The sequence below is a fragment of the Eleutherodactylus coqui genome, chromosome 5 (genome assembly GCF_035609145.1).
Source record: "Eleutherodactylus coqui strain aEleCoq1 chromosome 5, aEleCoq1.hap1, whole genome shotgun sequence".
NCBI classification, from domain to species: domain Eukaryota; kingdom Metazoa; phylum Chordata; class Amphibia; order Anura; family Eleutherodactylidae; genus Eleutherodactylus; species Eleutherodactylus coqui.
In genome coordinates this window covers 57173944-57188253 of record NC_089841.1, presented here as the reverse complement: position 1 = coordinate 57188253, position 14310 = coordinate 57173944, and the positions used below count along the sequence as shown (strand labels likewise).

Sequence of the window (14310 nt, the reverse complement as noted above, 5' to 3'; positions counted from 1 at the left end):
ATATACACAGTGACTCCACCAGCAGAATAGTGAGTGCAGCTCTGCAATATAATACAGGATGTAACTCAGGATCAGTACAGGATAAGTAATGTATGTACACAGTGACTCCACCAGCAGAATAGTGAGTGCAGCTCTGGAGTATAATACAGGATGTAACTCAGGATCAGTACAGGATAAGTAATGTATGTACACAGTGACTCCACCAGCAGAATAGTGAGTGCAGCTCTAGAGTATAATACAGGATGTAACTCAGAATCAGTACAGGATAAGTAATGTATGTACACAGTGACTCCACCAGCAGAATAGTGAGTGCAGCTCTGGAGTATAATACAGGATGTAACTCAGGATCAGTACAGGATAAGTAATGTATGTACACAGTGACTCCACCAGCAGAATAGTGAGTGCAGCTCTGCAGTATAACATAGGATGTAACTCAGGATCAGTACAGGATAAGTAACGTATGTACACAGTGATTGTATCAGCAGAATAGTGAGTGCAGCTCTGCAGTATATGCAGGATGTAACTCAGGATCAGTACAGGATAAGTAATGTATGTACACAGTGACTCCACCAGCAGAATAGTGAGTGCTGCTCTGGAGGAGTATAATACAGGATGTAACACAGGATTAGTAATGTAAATACAGTGACTCCACCAGCAGAATAGTGAGTGCAGCTCTGGAGTATAATTCAAGCAGTGTGGGGAATGATCATTACTTGTAATGTAGGCCAGATCCACATGACCCCATGTGCAATATGCACCGAATAAAACTCCTATTTTAACGTGTTTGTTCACAGGTGTGTTGTGTCAGAAGAGACATGCAGCATGTTTGATTTCCCTACACATTTGCACAGGGAAATAGACTGCATGAAACTAATTAGACTAATTGGCCATTTCAATGTATGAGACCGCGGCTGCAGGTATTTTTTGCGCATGCAAATACACACGGTTTGTGCAAACAAAAAGCACGGTAAAAAATGCAGCTGACGCGTGCAAATAGGCAACGCCAAATGTGCAAAAACACGGTGCAAATGTACGCGCAGAAAACATACGCCCGCGTGAATCTGGCCTTAAGAAGGCACACTGTTACAATGAATGGTTTAGTCTGGGAGGGGGGGTTATTTTGAAGAAACCCCCCAATGGATTATGCTGAGGTTGCCGGCAGATGATCTGGCAGCAGTGGGTGCGTGCTCATGTCGCCATACTGACCCTTACAGGAGGACGCTCCGAGTACGCATCCTCAGAGGGCAGCGAGCCGCAAAGTGCTTCCACATCTCGGCTGCGCTCCCTGGAGACAACGCCAGGACAACCTACCGGGCGTCCGCAAAAGCAGAACGGAGGAGGAGGGTTTTTTTAAACCATAGAAGAAACAAGTAATGCCATTTCTCATGTAACGTCTTATAACACGCGTCCGTCACTCCTGCGTCCCGGTGACCAATATGGCCGGTGGGCAACATCCCACAACATCAATGTCACATAAAGACAAGATGGCACTTTGGCCTCGTTCACACGGGCACCAAAGTTGTATGATTGTCAAGTTGCGAAAAATGCAACAAATGGCGTGTTCGCTCAGCGCATGCGCTATAATAAATTCATGCATGCGATGTTTTGTAGCATGCGACATCCCAATACAACCTCACGGGTCCGGCGATATGGACGCAACTCGGGAGGTTTTGTAGCCGATGTTTCCCTATGGAGCCTTCCTCTCTGCTGCATCGCATGGAAACGTGTACAGAAGTCCGTGACAGCTGGCGGAGGGTCAGTACCACAGACAGCGAATGCAGCGGTCGTGCGCATGCATTACTACAGGGGGTTCGGGGGCTGCAGTTGGCTGTGACACGCTGCTCACAACAATCGTACATTTATCCCTGATCCTGCGGACAGGCCATACAGTAAGGCCATGTCTGCACAAAGCGGAACTAGCAGTGGAGTGTCCGCAGCAAGCATTCCGCAGTCAATCTGCAGCGTAATAATCGGCTCCCGGTGATGCTGGTTTTGACGTGAATTTTTAGTGCGGAATTCACTCCCTTATTTGAGACAGGTGGGAAACGGACACCGCCAATCCGCGGCTAGAACGGACACCGCCAATCCGCGCCTAGAACGGACACCGCGCATCCAAAAACCGCACCGCAGGTTGATTTCTGCGGGACGAGACTTTGATCATCTCATCCACCTGGCTGCTCCTGTAAATGCTGCGGCGGGCCCCATTCTCTGCGGACCGTGCACCCAGGTCTAGCCTCACATTCGGTGTAATTGCTGCAGTCAGCCGCATGTACCGTAAAAGCCCACAATATATCAGCAGCAGGACCGATCATAAATGTGACGTCTGTCGCTGCGGATGTTCTGAGCAGATTCCACCTCTACAAATGAGGGGGTGACATCCGCTCCGTGTGAATATACCGTAAGCCTTGTTGGCGAGCCGGTCCTTTACAGGGACAATCAGACCAAGCGGTCGCATCTTTTAAGCTACAAGTCCTGCAAAGCCATTTACCGGCCCAGGGGAAAGGGAGATGTCAATCAGTAGTGGAGAGAGCGGTCTGGGACGAACGAGAAGAGAAAGCCAGGGACAGTTCAAGCCAAACACCAATCAGATCATTTAGAGATCACTGGCCTGCAGCGGAAAACAGCAGTTTCTACTGCATGACAGCGGCATGAAGCGATGGTAAGCTTACCGGACTTCGCGCCAACCCAAAGACAGGGTGGGGTGAAGGGGGTTCGCAGGACCATCCGACCCCGCCGATAGTGGAATTATACTCACTAAAGCGCCGTACTGGAGAGCAGACTAGCCTCTTGCACATTTATCGTGCCGCGCGCCACCAGCCGCCTACCCTGATCCGCTCGCCACTAGCAGCCTTCCGCCCACTCTGTACGCCACCAGCCGCCCATCTTCCTCCTCCGCGTGCCACAGGGAGCCCACCATCCCCCGCTCTATAGACGGACTACTGATCTCCCTTTATCCAGAGGCAGAGCCAGGAGTCGGCCATCTAACAATCGCCGGTGGCACGCGGGACGGCAACGACGGCGGCAGGATGCACAAGAGACCTCTTCTCCATTACAGCAGCCCTAGCCACAAATGGCAACAAGATAGAAGACTCTTGTTGCCATTTCTAAAGTCTCCAGCCCACTGATGACGCCCTCCATCGCCCTCAGGATCCGTCTTTAGGAGACCGCTATATATAACACGTGCCGTACATGGCGGCTTTACCTTTGCAGCGCCACTTCTTCCCACAGGTGCTGTTTGGTACTGCAGCCCCCCGATGCGACTACAGCGGTACAGCAGTTATAAACACAGCTCGGCGCACTACAACCACCATCATGCCCAGGGATCAGGTAGATGATGACTCCCGGGGCTGATGGCTGCAGGAATTACAGAACAGGCACTAGAGGCTACTTGCTGACTGTTTCCTCCCCTCTTGGGCCTCTATAGATGACGCAATAGGAGAATATTGGTAAATATGGGTATTTAGCGGCACAAGTGCGGTCCTCCATCAGCAATGTAGCAGTCACCGAGCTGTACGGCAGCGGAGGGCGGCTCCCCACCTCTCACAGCCGGCTGGACGGCCGGTATACCCGCTTTCTCACCTCTGTCAGCCGCTATTTGCACACACCGCCGCCTCCTCTCCTGTCACTGAGACCGAGCCGCCATCACTCCACGTCGCTGCAGACAGCTGCGTCACCAGTGTCACGTGACCGACACCCAGAGCGCGCTCCGCCGTGGGCGTGGCAAAGTGCAACAGAGCGCCGGGTGTGGGTGTGGCTATGCAAAACACTAGTGATGGGCGGGGTTTTTTTTTTAAGACAAATAACCTGAATGTGAACGCCGGGGGGCGTGGATATGTAAAACAGAGAGGAGAGGATGGGGCGGTATGGTGAACGGGGAGGGACCCGGATTTTATTTGTGGGCGTATAATAAAGAGCAACATGAGAGAGCGGAGAAAGAGGTGTGGGCGTGGTTAAACATGGGGCGGGGCGGGCTGTATATTATTTAGTGTGGGCGTGGCCATGTAGAGCATCTTCACACGGAACCGATGTGGTGCGGAAAGTCCGCAGATCCGCAACTGATAATGGTTTAAAACTCGTTTTTGTTGTTTTTTTACACCTTCTGTATTTTTCTTGTTTTTGTGTGACAAGCTGTTGTTTTTATTGGTACCATAATCTAGGGATGGTATAACTGTTACCAGTCTTTTTGGTGCAGATGTGGTGAGAGAACGTGCCCGCTCTGCCATAGCCAGTTGTCATTTTTTTTCTTACAGAGTTCACTGTGCGGTACAAACAACAAGAGCTATTTTTTATAGGTCGGTTCACTTACGGTGTTACCAGACTCCTACGGGTTTCTTTTTGGCTTTCTCACTTTGAGATTTTTTTTTTTTAATCACTTTTGAAAACATATACACACATACATACACACATACATACATATACATACACACATACATACATATACACATACATACACATATACACATACATACACATATACACATACATACATACATATACACACATACATATACACATACATATACACATACATATACACATACACACACATATACACACATACACATACATACATACACATACATACATACACATGCTGCGGATTTCAGCCCTTGAAGTACATAGGTTAGACTCCGCAGCGTTCAGGTACAGAATTGGCCGCTGCGCACTTACTGCTGCTTTTAAGATACAGAATGCCAGCGGCGATTAGACTTGGTGTGTGTTTACACGGGGGAGAAGGACGCAGTTTATTTCAAAGGGTGCAGCGCTCACCCCCAAAGACTGTGCCTGTCAGCGCACACCTTCATCCTGTAGCTGCTGGTCAAGTGATGTGGCACTGCCCTCGGTATACGCCGCAGGGTAAAGGAGGGCGCCAACAGCCGAAGACTGCAGAGGTGAGCGCTGTGTCTTCTGAGATCAGCTGCAGGTTTCGACTCTGTTTTGGATGCAGAATTCGCCATGGATATTGCGCAGTGTAAACCGGTTTATACAGGCAGTTGTGTGAATGAGCCCCACGGCTGAGCGCACAGGGTTTATTTACAGCTTTTCTATCCCATCCCAAAAGCAAAAAATGGGTGGAAAACACTGGATCCAGTAAACTTTCCACCGATTTCAGTGAGAAAGGTCACTTCCATCTTGTCTTGGGCTTAGTCACCTTGGCCAAAACTGGCCCGGGGGCAAGTGGTTAGGCAGATATTCCCATATTATAAAGGGATGGCACAGCGCTAAAATATTCCATAACTTCATGATCCGTGGGGGTCCGGTCTTTGGTGACCTAATTTCGCTCCCAGCTCCCCGATTGTGAATAGGGTTCCCTGCACACCGCTGGGGGCATAGCGCTAAGTCTGCCGCACTTCCCTTTCATTTTCAGGATCAGTGTGGTTCCCGGCAATCATTCTGAGACAGCGTATCCTAGCAATATGGCATGACTTTTTAAGCTAGAAACACCCCTTTAAACTAAAGTTGCACATAGTTATTAGGTTAACCCCTTTGTGCCCCAGGACGTAAATGTATCCTCTAGGTCCCAATCATTTCCCGTAAATGGGCATACAAGTACTATGGATGGCACAGGCTCTGACTTACAGGTGGCCTCCCCACTGCAACAGTGTGGATCGGTGAGAATCTGATCCCCACCATTAACTGCTTACATGCAGTAAAGGGATCACAGAGGGAGGGCACTCCCTATGCGATGTCATCAGCCCTCTGCCATGTAATCACAAAGGACCAATGGACTGCCAGGGCAACCCGGATGTCAGACCATGTTGTCCGGGTCTGACATTGCCTGTGAAAGCTACAATTAGCGATAATGCATTGCAGTACAGAAATACTGCAATGTATTATTAGAGCAATTATACAATCGCAGGTTCAAGACCTGTACAAGGACATAAAAAAGTAAAAGTAGTAAAAAAAAAAACATTTTTGCACTTGGTTTTAAAAAATAAAAAAACACCACTTGTGGTATTATCTCCATAGCGACTCATACAATTAATTCATTTTATTTTCAGTTTTTCTGTTCCATCCAAAAAGCAAAAAAATGGCGGAAAAAAATGGATCCAGTAAAATCTCTGTTGATTTCAGTGAGGCGGGTCCCTTCTATTTCATCTGGTTTCCATTCCTTTCTTTTTGACAGACAGAGAAGACTGAAGTGCAGAACTGAACAGAATGGAGCAGTGGGGTTTTTTTTAACACTACTGAACACAGACGGACATAAACAAGAAGTATTTTATTCCTATCCGTTCGGGCTTCTGTTTAATGGATCATTAAATCACACTGCGCACGCGCGGTTGCAAAACTAGAGCTACAATAAAAAACAAACCAGATCCATTAAAAACTGATCATAATGGATAAGAAACTGACACAAAAGGAACCTGTTTTTCTATTATTTTTTATTTTACGGATTCATCTGTCTAAATATCAGATCCGTTTGTTTCAGTTAAAACATCTTATTTTACATTTTGAAAAGAGAAAAAAAAAAACTGATTAAAAAAGGATAAAAAGGACTGAAGATGCGAACAAAGCCTAGACTTCAGCTCTGCTATTCTATGCCTGAACCAGGATGAACTTCCTTAGCCTGGCTTCACACGGGCGAGAAAATAGCACAAAATGTCACACGAATATGAACCCAATTATTTTGAATGGGGTCATGCGCATGAACAATGTTTTCCTGCTTTTATATATATATATATATATATATATATATATCAGCATGTCCTATCTTTCTGCGTGCTCTCGCACTGCAGTGCTCATTGTTTCAAATGGGGCTGGTGGCAGCATCGCACCACATGCTAGGTGCACACGGTGCAATGCGAGGTCGCCCATTGAAAATAATGGGAGAAACTCTGCGATCCTCCACCACAGCTGTCAGCCGCGGCGGAGGATCACGACTTCTCTGAAGTGATGAAAGGAAGATTTGAGAGAAAAACGCCCTGCATCCACAGGGAGCATATTGGCGAGCATGAAATTGAGCCCCGTTATCGCACTCGCCCGTGTGAAGCTCTTCTAAGGCTACATTCACACCTGTGTTGGGCCTTTGCAGCACAATTCCATTTTGAAAGCAAAAACCGGAATTAAACGTTTCCCTTTGTTCCCATTGCATTCAATACGCTTTCAAAAAAACGGCTCGCTGTTCATTCGCTTCCTTTCCATTAAGTTTCCGTTTTTCTTACCGAAACAAATATCACACCGTGCCGCCGTACAACACATACAGGTCCTGCAAGCACCAATCAGGCGGTAGAGGGAATAATTTATTCTGTTACCAGCTATAAAGTGTTTTCTACAAATCTGATCTGGAATGCCGTATATTAGTATGTACAGAAGGAATCATAATCGTTACATGTTCATGTAATCAATAAATAAGATGCTCCTTTATCAGAGAGAAGGCGACTGCATTGTGTCCCTAGAAAGGTAGAGGTGCCGGTCAGAGAGTTCAGAGTCCTTTACGGAGGAGGAGCTTTCAGTCTGTCTTTTTATTAGCGGTCCCATCGTGTTCTTGCGCAACGCTACCGTTTGCTGTCCCATTACTCTCTGCCTGTAGAGGGAAAGACAAGAATCAGTGGATAGAGGAGTGGAAGGAGAGCAGAAACACTCAGCACTCGTGGACTCCGTCACGTGTGAACGGCACTTTTCTATCTGCCTCGATCGCTAAATTTAAGGCGTTTTCAAAGATTTTATAAAATTCCACAGGTATTGAAGGGGTTAAAATAAAAAAATTCAGAGGCTGTTCACATCCGTGTTGTCCATTTTATGCAGGCATAAAAAAAAAAATAATCGCTCGCACATCGTCATGTTTGAACAGCGATTATTTAGTCCTTCACATCCACTAGTATGGTGAATGCGAATGGCTGAACGATTTGTCTGACTGTATAAACGGGCTGCAGGAGCCGACGAGTGAACTCTGTCATTGTTCGCACGATTAAGCGCTTCGTGTAATAGGAGCCCCAGCCTGGAGAATAATCAGCGTGGTCTCCTGCCCTGTGATGGCTGTGGAAAAAAAGAGAGTTTGGGAATATTCTTCCAAATGTGAAAAATTGCTGCAATATTTATAAGCCCTGCAACAGCCAGAAAAAAGTTAAAAATTATTATTGCCATATCGCGGACATGTTATTCATGAACTGTTGTGTGCGCCATCACCATCTGTAGTACAAGAAAAAATTCTATTTCTTACAAATTCTCTCTAAATTTTGGTTTTTTTTTCTAAATAAATGCAAAACAAACTGACCAAAAGTTTCCCTGGATATGAAATAAAATGTGGCACGAAAAAGTATCTCAGAGTAACTTATGTAATAGCATTCCAAAGTTCTTAGCACATAAAGGGACACGTCACACTTAGTCACATGGGCCAAAACTTGCCTGAGGCGCCAAGTGGTTAAACAGGTATTCCCATATTATAGAGTGACTGCGCATCCCTAAAATATTCCATGACTTCATGATCCGTGGGGGTCTGCCATCTGGTGTCTTCCTGAGTCCCCCTCTAATTTCTCCCTGCAAAGCAGCACTACTAGCTACCTGATTGTGAATAGCGTTCTCTGCACACCACTGGGATGGGGCAGAAGGTTCACCAGCCAACAAGACAATGACCCTAAGCAGACAGCCAAAACAACACAGGAGGGGCTGAGGGTCAACTCTGTGAATGTCCTTGAGTGGCCCAGCTAGACCCCTACAGACGGCCCCCTCATCCACCTGACAGAGCTCAAGAGGATCTGCAGTTCCGCTGGTATGTGAACCTTGTGGCATCAGACCCAAGAAGACTGGAATCGCTGCCAAAGGGGCTACAACTAAGTACTGAGTCCAGGGTGTGAGGACTTATGTCACTGCAAAATGGTAGTTTTTCATTTTTTTAAAAAATGTACAAAGATTTCTAACAATCTAGACTAATCTCACGCGAACATGAACCCCATTCTTTTGGATGGAGTCCTATACATAAACGATGTATTCCCGCATGCAAAAAAATCGGGGCATGTCCTCAGAACGCACCGCTAACTGTTTTCTACAGGACAGCAAGTGCGATTAAAGGTTTCCCATTGAAAACAATTGCCTGGGGATCATGCTGATTGGTCACCAGGCAAAGCTCTGTGATCTCAGCTGTCAGACAGCAAGATTCTCTGCACAGGCAATCTAAGACATCCCTGCAGACTGACCAGATGCTTATAGTGTATGGGCGGTCTGCAAGTGGTTCTAGGATGGTGCAGAGTGCAACAAACCCTCAGCTGTGAGCAGAGCTCTTATAGTCACAGATGGCTGAGATTCTAGAATTCCACAGAATATACTGTTTGCTCGTTATAGCTATATGAAGAACTTGTACCGTCGTGCTGCATTTGCTTTCTGCTTTGTCTTTGCTTGCCGCAGCCGGGTCGCTCTGCACCGCCTTGCGTGGCCATAATCGGTTGATGAAAGGGGAGATCATGGGATAGATGATGGGTTCCAGGAACTTCTTGTAGACCCACAGGAGGACGGGAATGACGATGCAGGGGATGCACACCATGGTCAGTGCTGCAGGGGTACAAGGACACTGGTTTATTGAAGAATTAGTATACACTAGTGTCTCCAGGTAACTGCATTATAAGAACCGAAAATGTACCAGCAGCCCATCCTGCAACTACAAGCACCCTATATATCCATCCGTAACGCCCTGTGCAACCCATATACCCAAGTCTGTATAGAACCATCCTTAACGCCCTGCACTCTCATCTTTACCACCCCATGATCCTTTCTGTAGAGAGAATGCCCCTGGCCCCCCCATATGGCCACCTACATTGTCTATCTGCCCCAATATCACCCTCTATGATGCTCCAGAAGCCCATTACAGCCCCATACGATGCCCCAGGGCCCCCCTACAGTGTCTTGTGGCCACCAAACAGCCCCCTACAATGCCCCGCTACCCCATAACTGACCCCTGCAGTGCCATTATGCCACCATGCAATGTCTCATGGCCATTATACAGCCCCTTAAGTTGCCCCGACACCCAATTACAGTCCCCTACAATGTCTCCTGGCCACCCTAGAATGCTCCACCACCAGATAAAAGCCGCTTATGTTGCCCTGCCACCCCATATAGCCACCTCTGCCCCGCTGCCATATTACAGCCCCCAATGATACCACAAAGCCCCCATATAGCCACCTACAATGTCTCGCAGCCACCTTTGATGCCCTGCTGTCCCATTACAGCTATGATGGTTCCCCATGCCCCCCTACAATGCTTCTCGGCTCCCAAATGGCCCCCTATGATGCCTTACAGCCGCTTATGTTGCCCTGCCACCCCATATAGCCACCTCTGCCATATTACAGCCCCCAATGATACCTCAAGGCCCCCATATAGCCACCTACAATGTCTCGCAGCCACCTTTGATGTCCTGCTGTCCCATTATAACTACCTATGGTTCCCCATGCCCCCCTACAATGCTTCTTGGCTCCCATATGGCCCCCTATGATGCCTTACTGCTCCTTTACAGCCCCTTATGATGCCTTACCATCCCCATTACAGCCCCAATGCCTCCATACAGCCACCTGCAATGTATTGCTCCCCCATACGGCCCCCTTTTGATTCCCCACCGCCCGATTACACCCCCCTACAATGTCTCATGCCCACCATACAGCCCCTTATGTTGCCCCACCACCCCATTTCAGTCCCCTACAATGTCTTATGGCCACCCTATAATGCCCTGCCGCCTCATTACAGCCTCTTATGATGCCCCAAGGCCCCCATATAGCCACCTACAATGTCTCCCTGCTCCCTTTGATGCCCTGCCATCCCATTACGGCTACCTACAATTCCCCACGCCCCCCCATATGTCCCCCTACAATGCTTTGCAGCTCCCATATGGCCCCCTATGATGCCTCACTGTCCTATTACAGCCCCTTATGATGTTTTACAAACCGCATTGCAGCTCCAATGTCTCCATACGGCCACCTGCAGTGGCTCGCGACCCCCATACGGACCCCCCTTTGATGCCCTGCTGCCCTATGACGGCCACCTACGATGCCTCTCCTATATGTGTATACATACACAGATAAAACACAGCGCTCCCTCACAGCGACGCCAGTCACAGTTGAGCTCCGCGTACCGGAAGTCACAGTCACTGCGTTGCTGGAGTGACGTCAACTGGGCTAGAGCGCCCCCGTGTTTTCTCCCCCTGTGCACAGTGTGAGCGGGCTCCCCTAGCGGCGCCTCACAAGTACTGCAATGATGAAACAAGTGGTAAAAAGAGATGAGGCGCTCTGCGACCTGCTGATAAACTAGGACTCTTGGGATGTCAGGGGGCGCTAGAGGGTTGTAGTCTCAGGCCAGTACTAAGGACTCCTACTCCGTGGTGGCATCAGGCTAGGACTACAGTGACTTTGGTTGCCCAAGCAGAGATTGCAATGTAGGCCATGATCTGCAATCCCATGGAAGTTAACCCCTCAACAACCACCCATACATCTTTTGACAGCAGCCGTTAAGGTTCTGGATCGTTCCGGCGCGGAGCAGCTCCTGTTTACATTGGCCCACAGTCTCTTGGGTTTAGTTTTGCTAAAAACCAGGCGACTCCAACAAGACTGATCGCTCAGCGCCCTGTTGAGGGCTTCATGTACGCGGGATGATTACACAAATTCAGTTTCCATTGAGAATTCGGGCGATCATCACCCCATGGAAAGTAGCTTTAGCACATCTGCTGGTCAAAGAAGTTGCGTGGCCATCTTTATTTGTCCAGGACTAGAGGGTTGCTTTATAGTGGATTTTTTAATGGCGCCCCCTATCTTATGGAGGTGATGCTGATCGACGGGTTCACCTGCTGTGTGCTGTCCGGGTCGACATGTATGCATTATCCTAGTTTCTAGTAGCAGCGACAGAGTAGTAATTCTGTACAAGTAGCTAAAGTGTATTGGATCCTTTCCTGCTTGTCAGAGATTACCACCCCCCCAAACTCCAGTAAGGGAGATAAGCCATACCCACAGGGAAGTGTAACCTGTGCAAGCGGGCTGAAGGCCCAGACAGCCGTAGTGATTTTCAGATATGTAGCAGGTCTGGAACAGCTTTAATTTCCCCCAATCCTTGTGAATTCTCCCGAACTGGAAGTTAAATACATCAAGATGCAATTAGGTTTAAGGCCTCCTTCCCACAAACTGATTTACGCCGCGTAAATTCGCGGCAAAAATCCGCTGCGTTGCCCACAGCTATTAGGTTCTATTGAACCTAATAGCTCAATGCTCACGGTGCGGAATTCCACCACGGAATTTCGCACCGTGAAATCACCCGTTCTCACCCGCAGCATGTTCTATTTGCCGTGGGTGTACGCGCTGACGGCTTCCATTGCAGTCAATGGAAGCCGTCCGTTCACGCTATCTCCCGCTGTAACACAGCGGAAGATAGCGTGAAAACGCTTTCCCGCCTACCGCCGCGTCATATGACACGGCCAGCGCGTCACGTGACACGGCCGGCCGCGTCATGTGATGCGGTGGGCGTGTCACATGACGCGACGGCGGTAGGCAGGGAAGCGTCTTCACGCTATCTTCCGCTGGTAAGTATGGGGTCTCTGGGGGGCGCCGTGACGGGCTTCACTGAGGAATATTCCGCGGCGTAGCCCGTCACGCTCGTGTGAAGCCGGCCTAAATCCCCCAAAACATTGAAGGCATTGTGGGAGAAGGGATTTTCTTTGAACAGGCAGGAGGCAAACCATATCCACCTTGGTTCAGAAGCACCAGATACCCATCTCTCAGGAGCAGAGGGGTGCATTCACGCTCGCAGGGCACTTAAAGGGGTTGTCTCACGGCAGCAAGTGGGGTTATACACTTCTATATGAGCCATACAGAAGTTATTCACTTACCTGCTCCGTTGCTAGTGTCCCCGTATCCATGGCTCCGTCTAATTTCACTGGCTTCTTGCTTTTTTAGACGCGCTTGCGCTGTGCGGTCTTCTTCCTGGTGAATGGGGCCGCTCGTGCCGGAGAGCTGCTCACCGCGTCGTCATCGTAGCTCTGCCCCGTCACGAGTGCCGATTCCAGCCAATCAGGAGGCTGGAATCGGCAATGGACCGCACAGAGCCCACGGTGCACCATGGGAGAAGACCCGCGGTGCATCGTGGGTGAAGATCCCGGCGGCCATCTTGGTGAAGGAAGAAGAAGGAAGACGTCGCAGAGCGGGGATTCGGGTAAGTAATAACATTTTTTTTTTTTTAACACATCCTTTGGGGTTGTCCTGCGCCGAACGGGGGGGGCCTATGGAAAAAAAAAAAAACGTTTCGGCGCGAGACAACCCCTTTAAGTTTTGTGTGTTGCGAGATGCATGATGATACAACCTATTATTTACACGGGCGAGGTTTGTCGCAGTGATGCTGCAAGACGGGAAGATCATGTTCTCTTCTTGTAGGAGCTGCGCACAGAAATAGAACATGCAGGTTTGCGATCTCCCACACCGACACTGTTGTGTATGTGAACACACCCTTGGACCGCTTTCACACGCTTAGATGGAAGCGTATATTATCTGGCTGTGAGACCGCTGACCAATATACGCCCGTGTAAATAAGCCCCAAGTGGCGTAGTTTGGTACATATTGCCAGCCAATTGCAGCCCGTGTACAAGCACCTCAAGGCACGTTCATACAGTGGAATTCACCACGGAATTTCCAACAAATTCTGCAGCTGTTACTAATCTGCAGATGGATTTTGCCCCATCAATGGGCCAAGCGCACATGTAGAAAGTCACATTACAGTGGCAGAAATCCACATTGATGGGGCAAAAGCCACACCAAAAGCCACAGATTTTGGCATGGTTTTTAGAGGTAGAATTCATGAAGAGTCCGCTGTGAATTCTGCAGTCTGCACATCCCTTCGGCATAAGTGTTTGTTGCAGCATTATGTCATTTTCAAGGTATTTAGAAACAAATAAGTTATGCTAATTGATGGCAGTTTTGGGGCCAATCACACAACAAAAAGCAAAACCCAGTCTGTCAAGCTAAGACCCCATTTACACTGACAGATGATCGCTCAAACGACAGTTTGAGTGATCATCTTTGCATAGTATTTAGTAGCCGAGTAGCTACTTAAGATCTATGCAGGCAGAGCAGGACACCGCATAAGCAAACAGCTGTATTGTTCTCCACGCGTACAGATCGCATCCCGCTGTGAACTACCAGCGGGACACAAGCTGAATCTTATCAGCGCTGCCGACTGTTATCAGCGGTGCAGGCTGTTATCAGAGTTCATCGCTCAATTCAATAAAACTAGAATTGAGTGAGGAACGACTCGTGCACGAAAACTGCATGATGGCCGTGCATTTAGACCCAACGATTCTCATTTAAAAGATGCCTTTGAGGGAATTTTGAGAGAAAATTGTTGGGTCTA

At 48.4% G+C, this 14310-nt stretch overlaps 2 protein-coding genes across 3 annotated transcripts in view; both read right to left on the bottom strand.

Moving 5' to 3' along the window:
- Positions 1–3708, bottom strand: part of DYM (dymeclin) — a 293544-nt gene extending 289836 nt beyond the window's left edge. Inside the window, exon 1 of the mRNA XM_066602574.1 lies at positions 3580–3708. The gene's annotated coding sequence lies outside the window, so the exon portion shown is untranslated. The remainder of the gene's footprint in view (positions 1–3579) is intronic.
- A 2658-nt stretch (positions 3709–6366) lies between these two features.
- Positions 6367–11104, bottom strand: C5H18orf32 (chromosome 5 C18orf32 homolog). Of its 2 annotated transcripts, none has more exons than XM_066602573.1 (3): positions 10999–11104; positions 9299–9486; positions 6367–7525 (listed from the first exon to the last, which is right to left on the bottom strand). In XM_066602573.1, the coding sequence occupies exons 2-3, from the start codon at positions 9476–9478 to the stop codon at positions 7451–7453; spliced, it is 255 nt and encodes an 84-aa protein (XP_066458670.1). In that variant the 5' UTR covers positions 9479–9486; positions 10999–11104; the 3' UTR covers positions 6367–7450. The 2 variants fall into 2 exon arrangements, with proteins under 2 accessions (XP_066458670.1, XP_066458669.1); XM_066602572.1 differs by lacking the exon at positions 10999–11104 and adding an exon at positions 10870–10979.
- Between the last annotated feature and the right edge of the window lie 3206 nt (positions 11105–14310).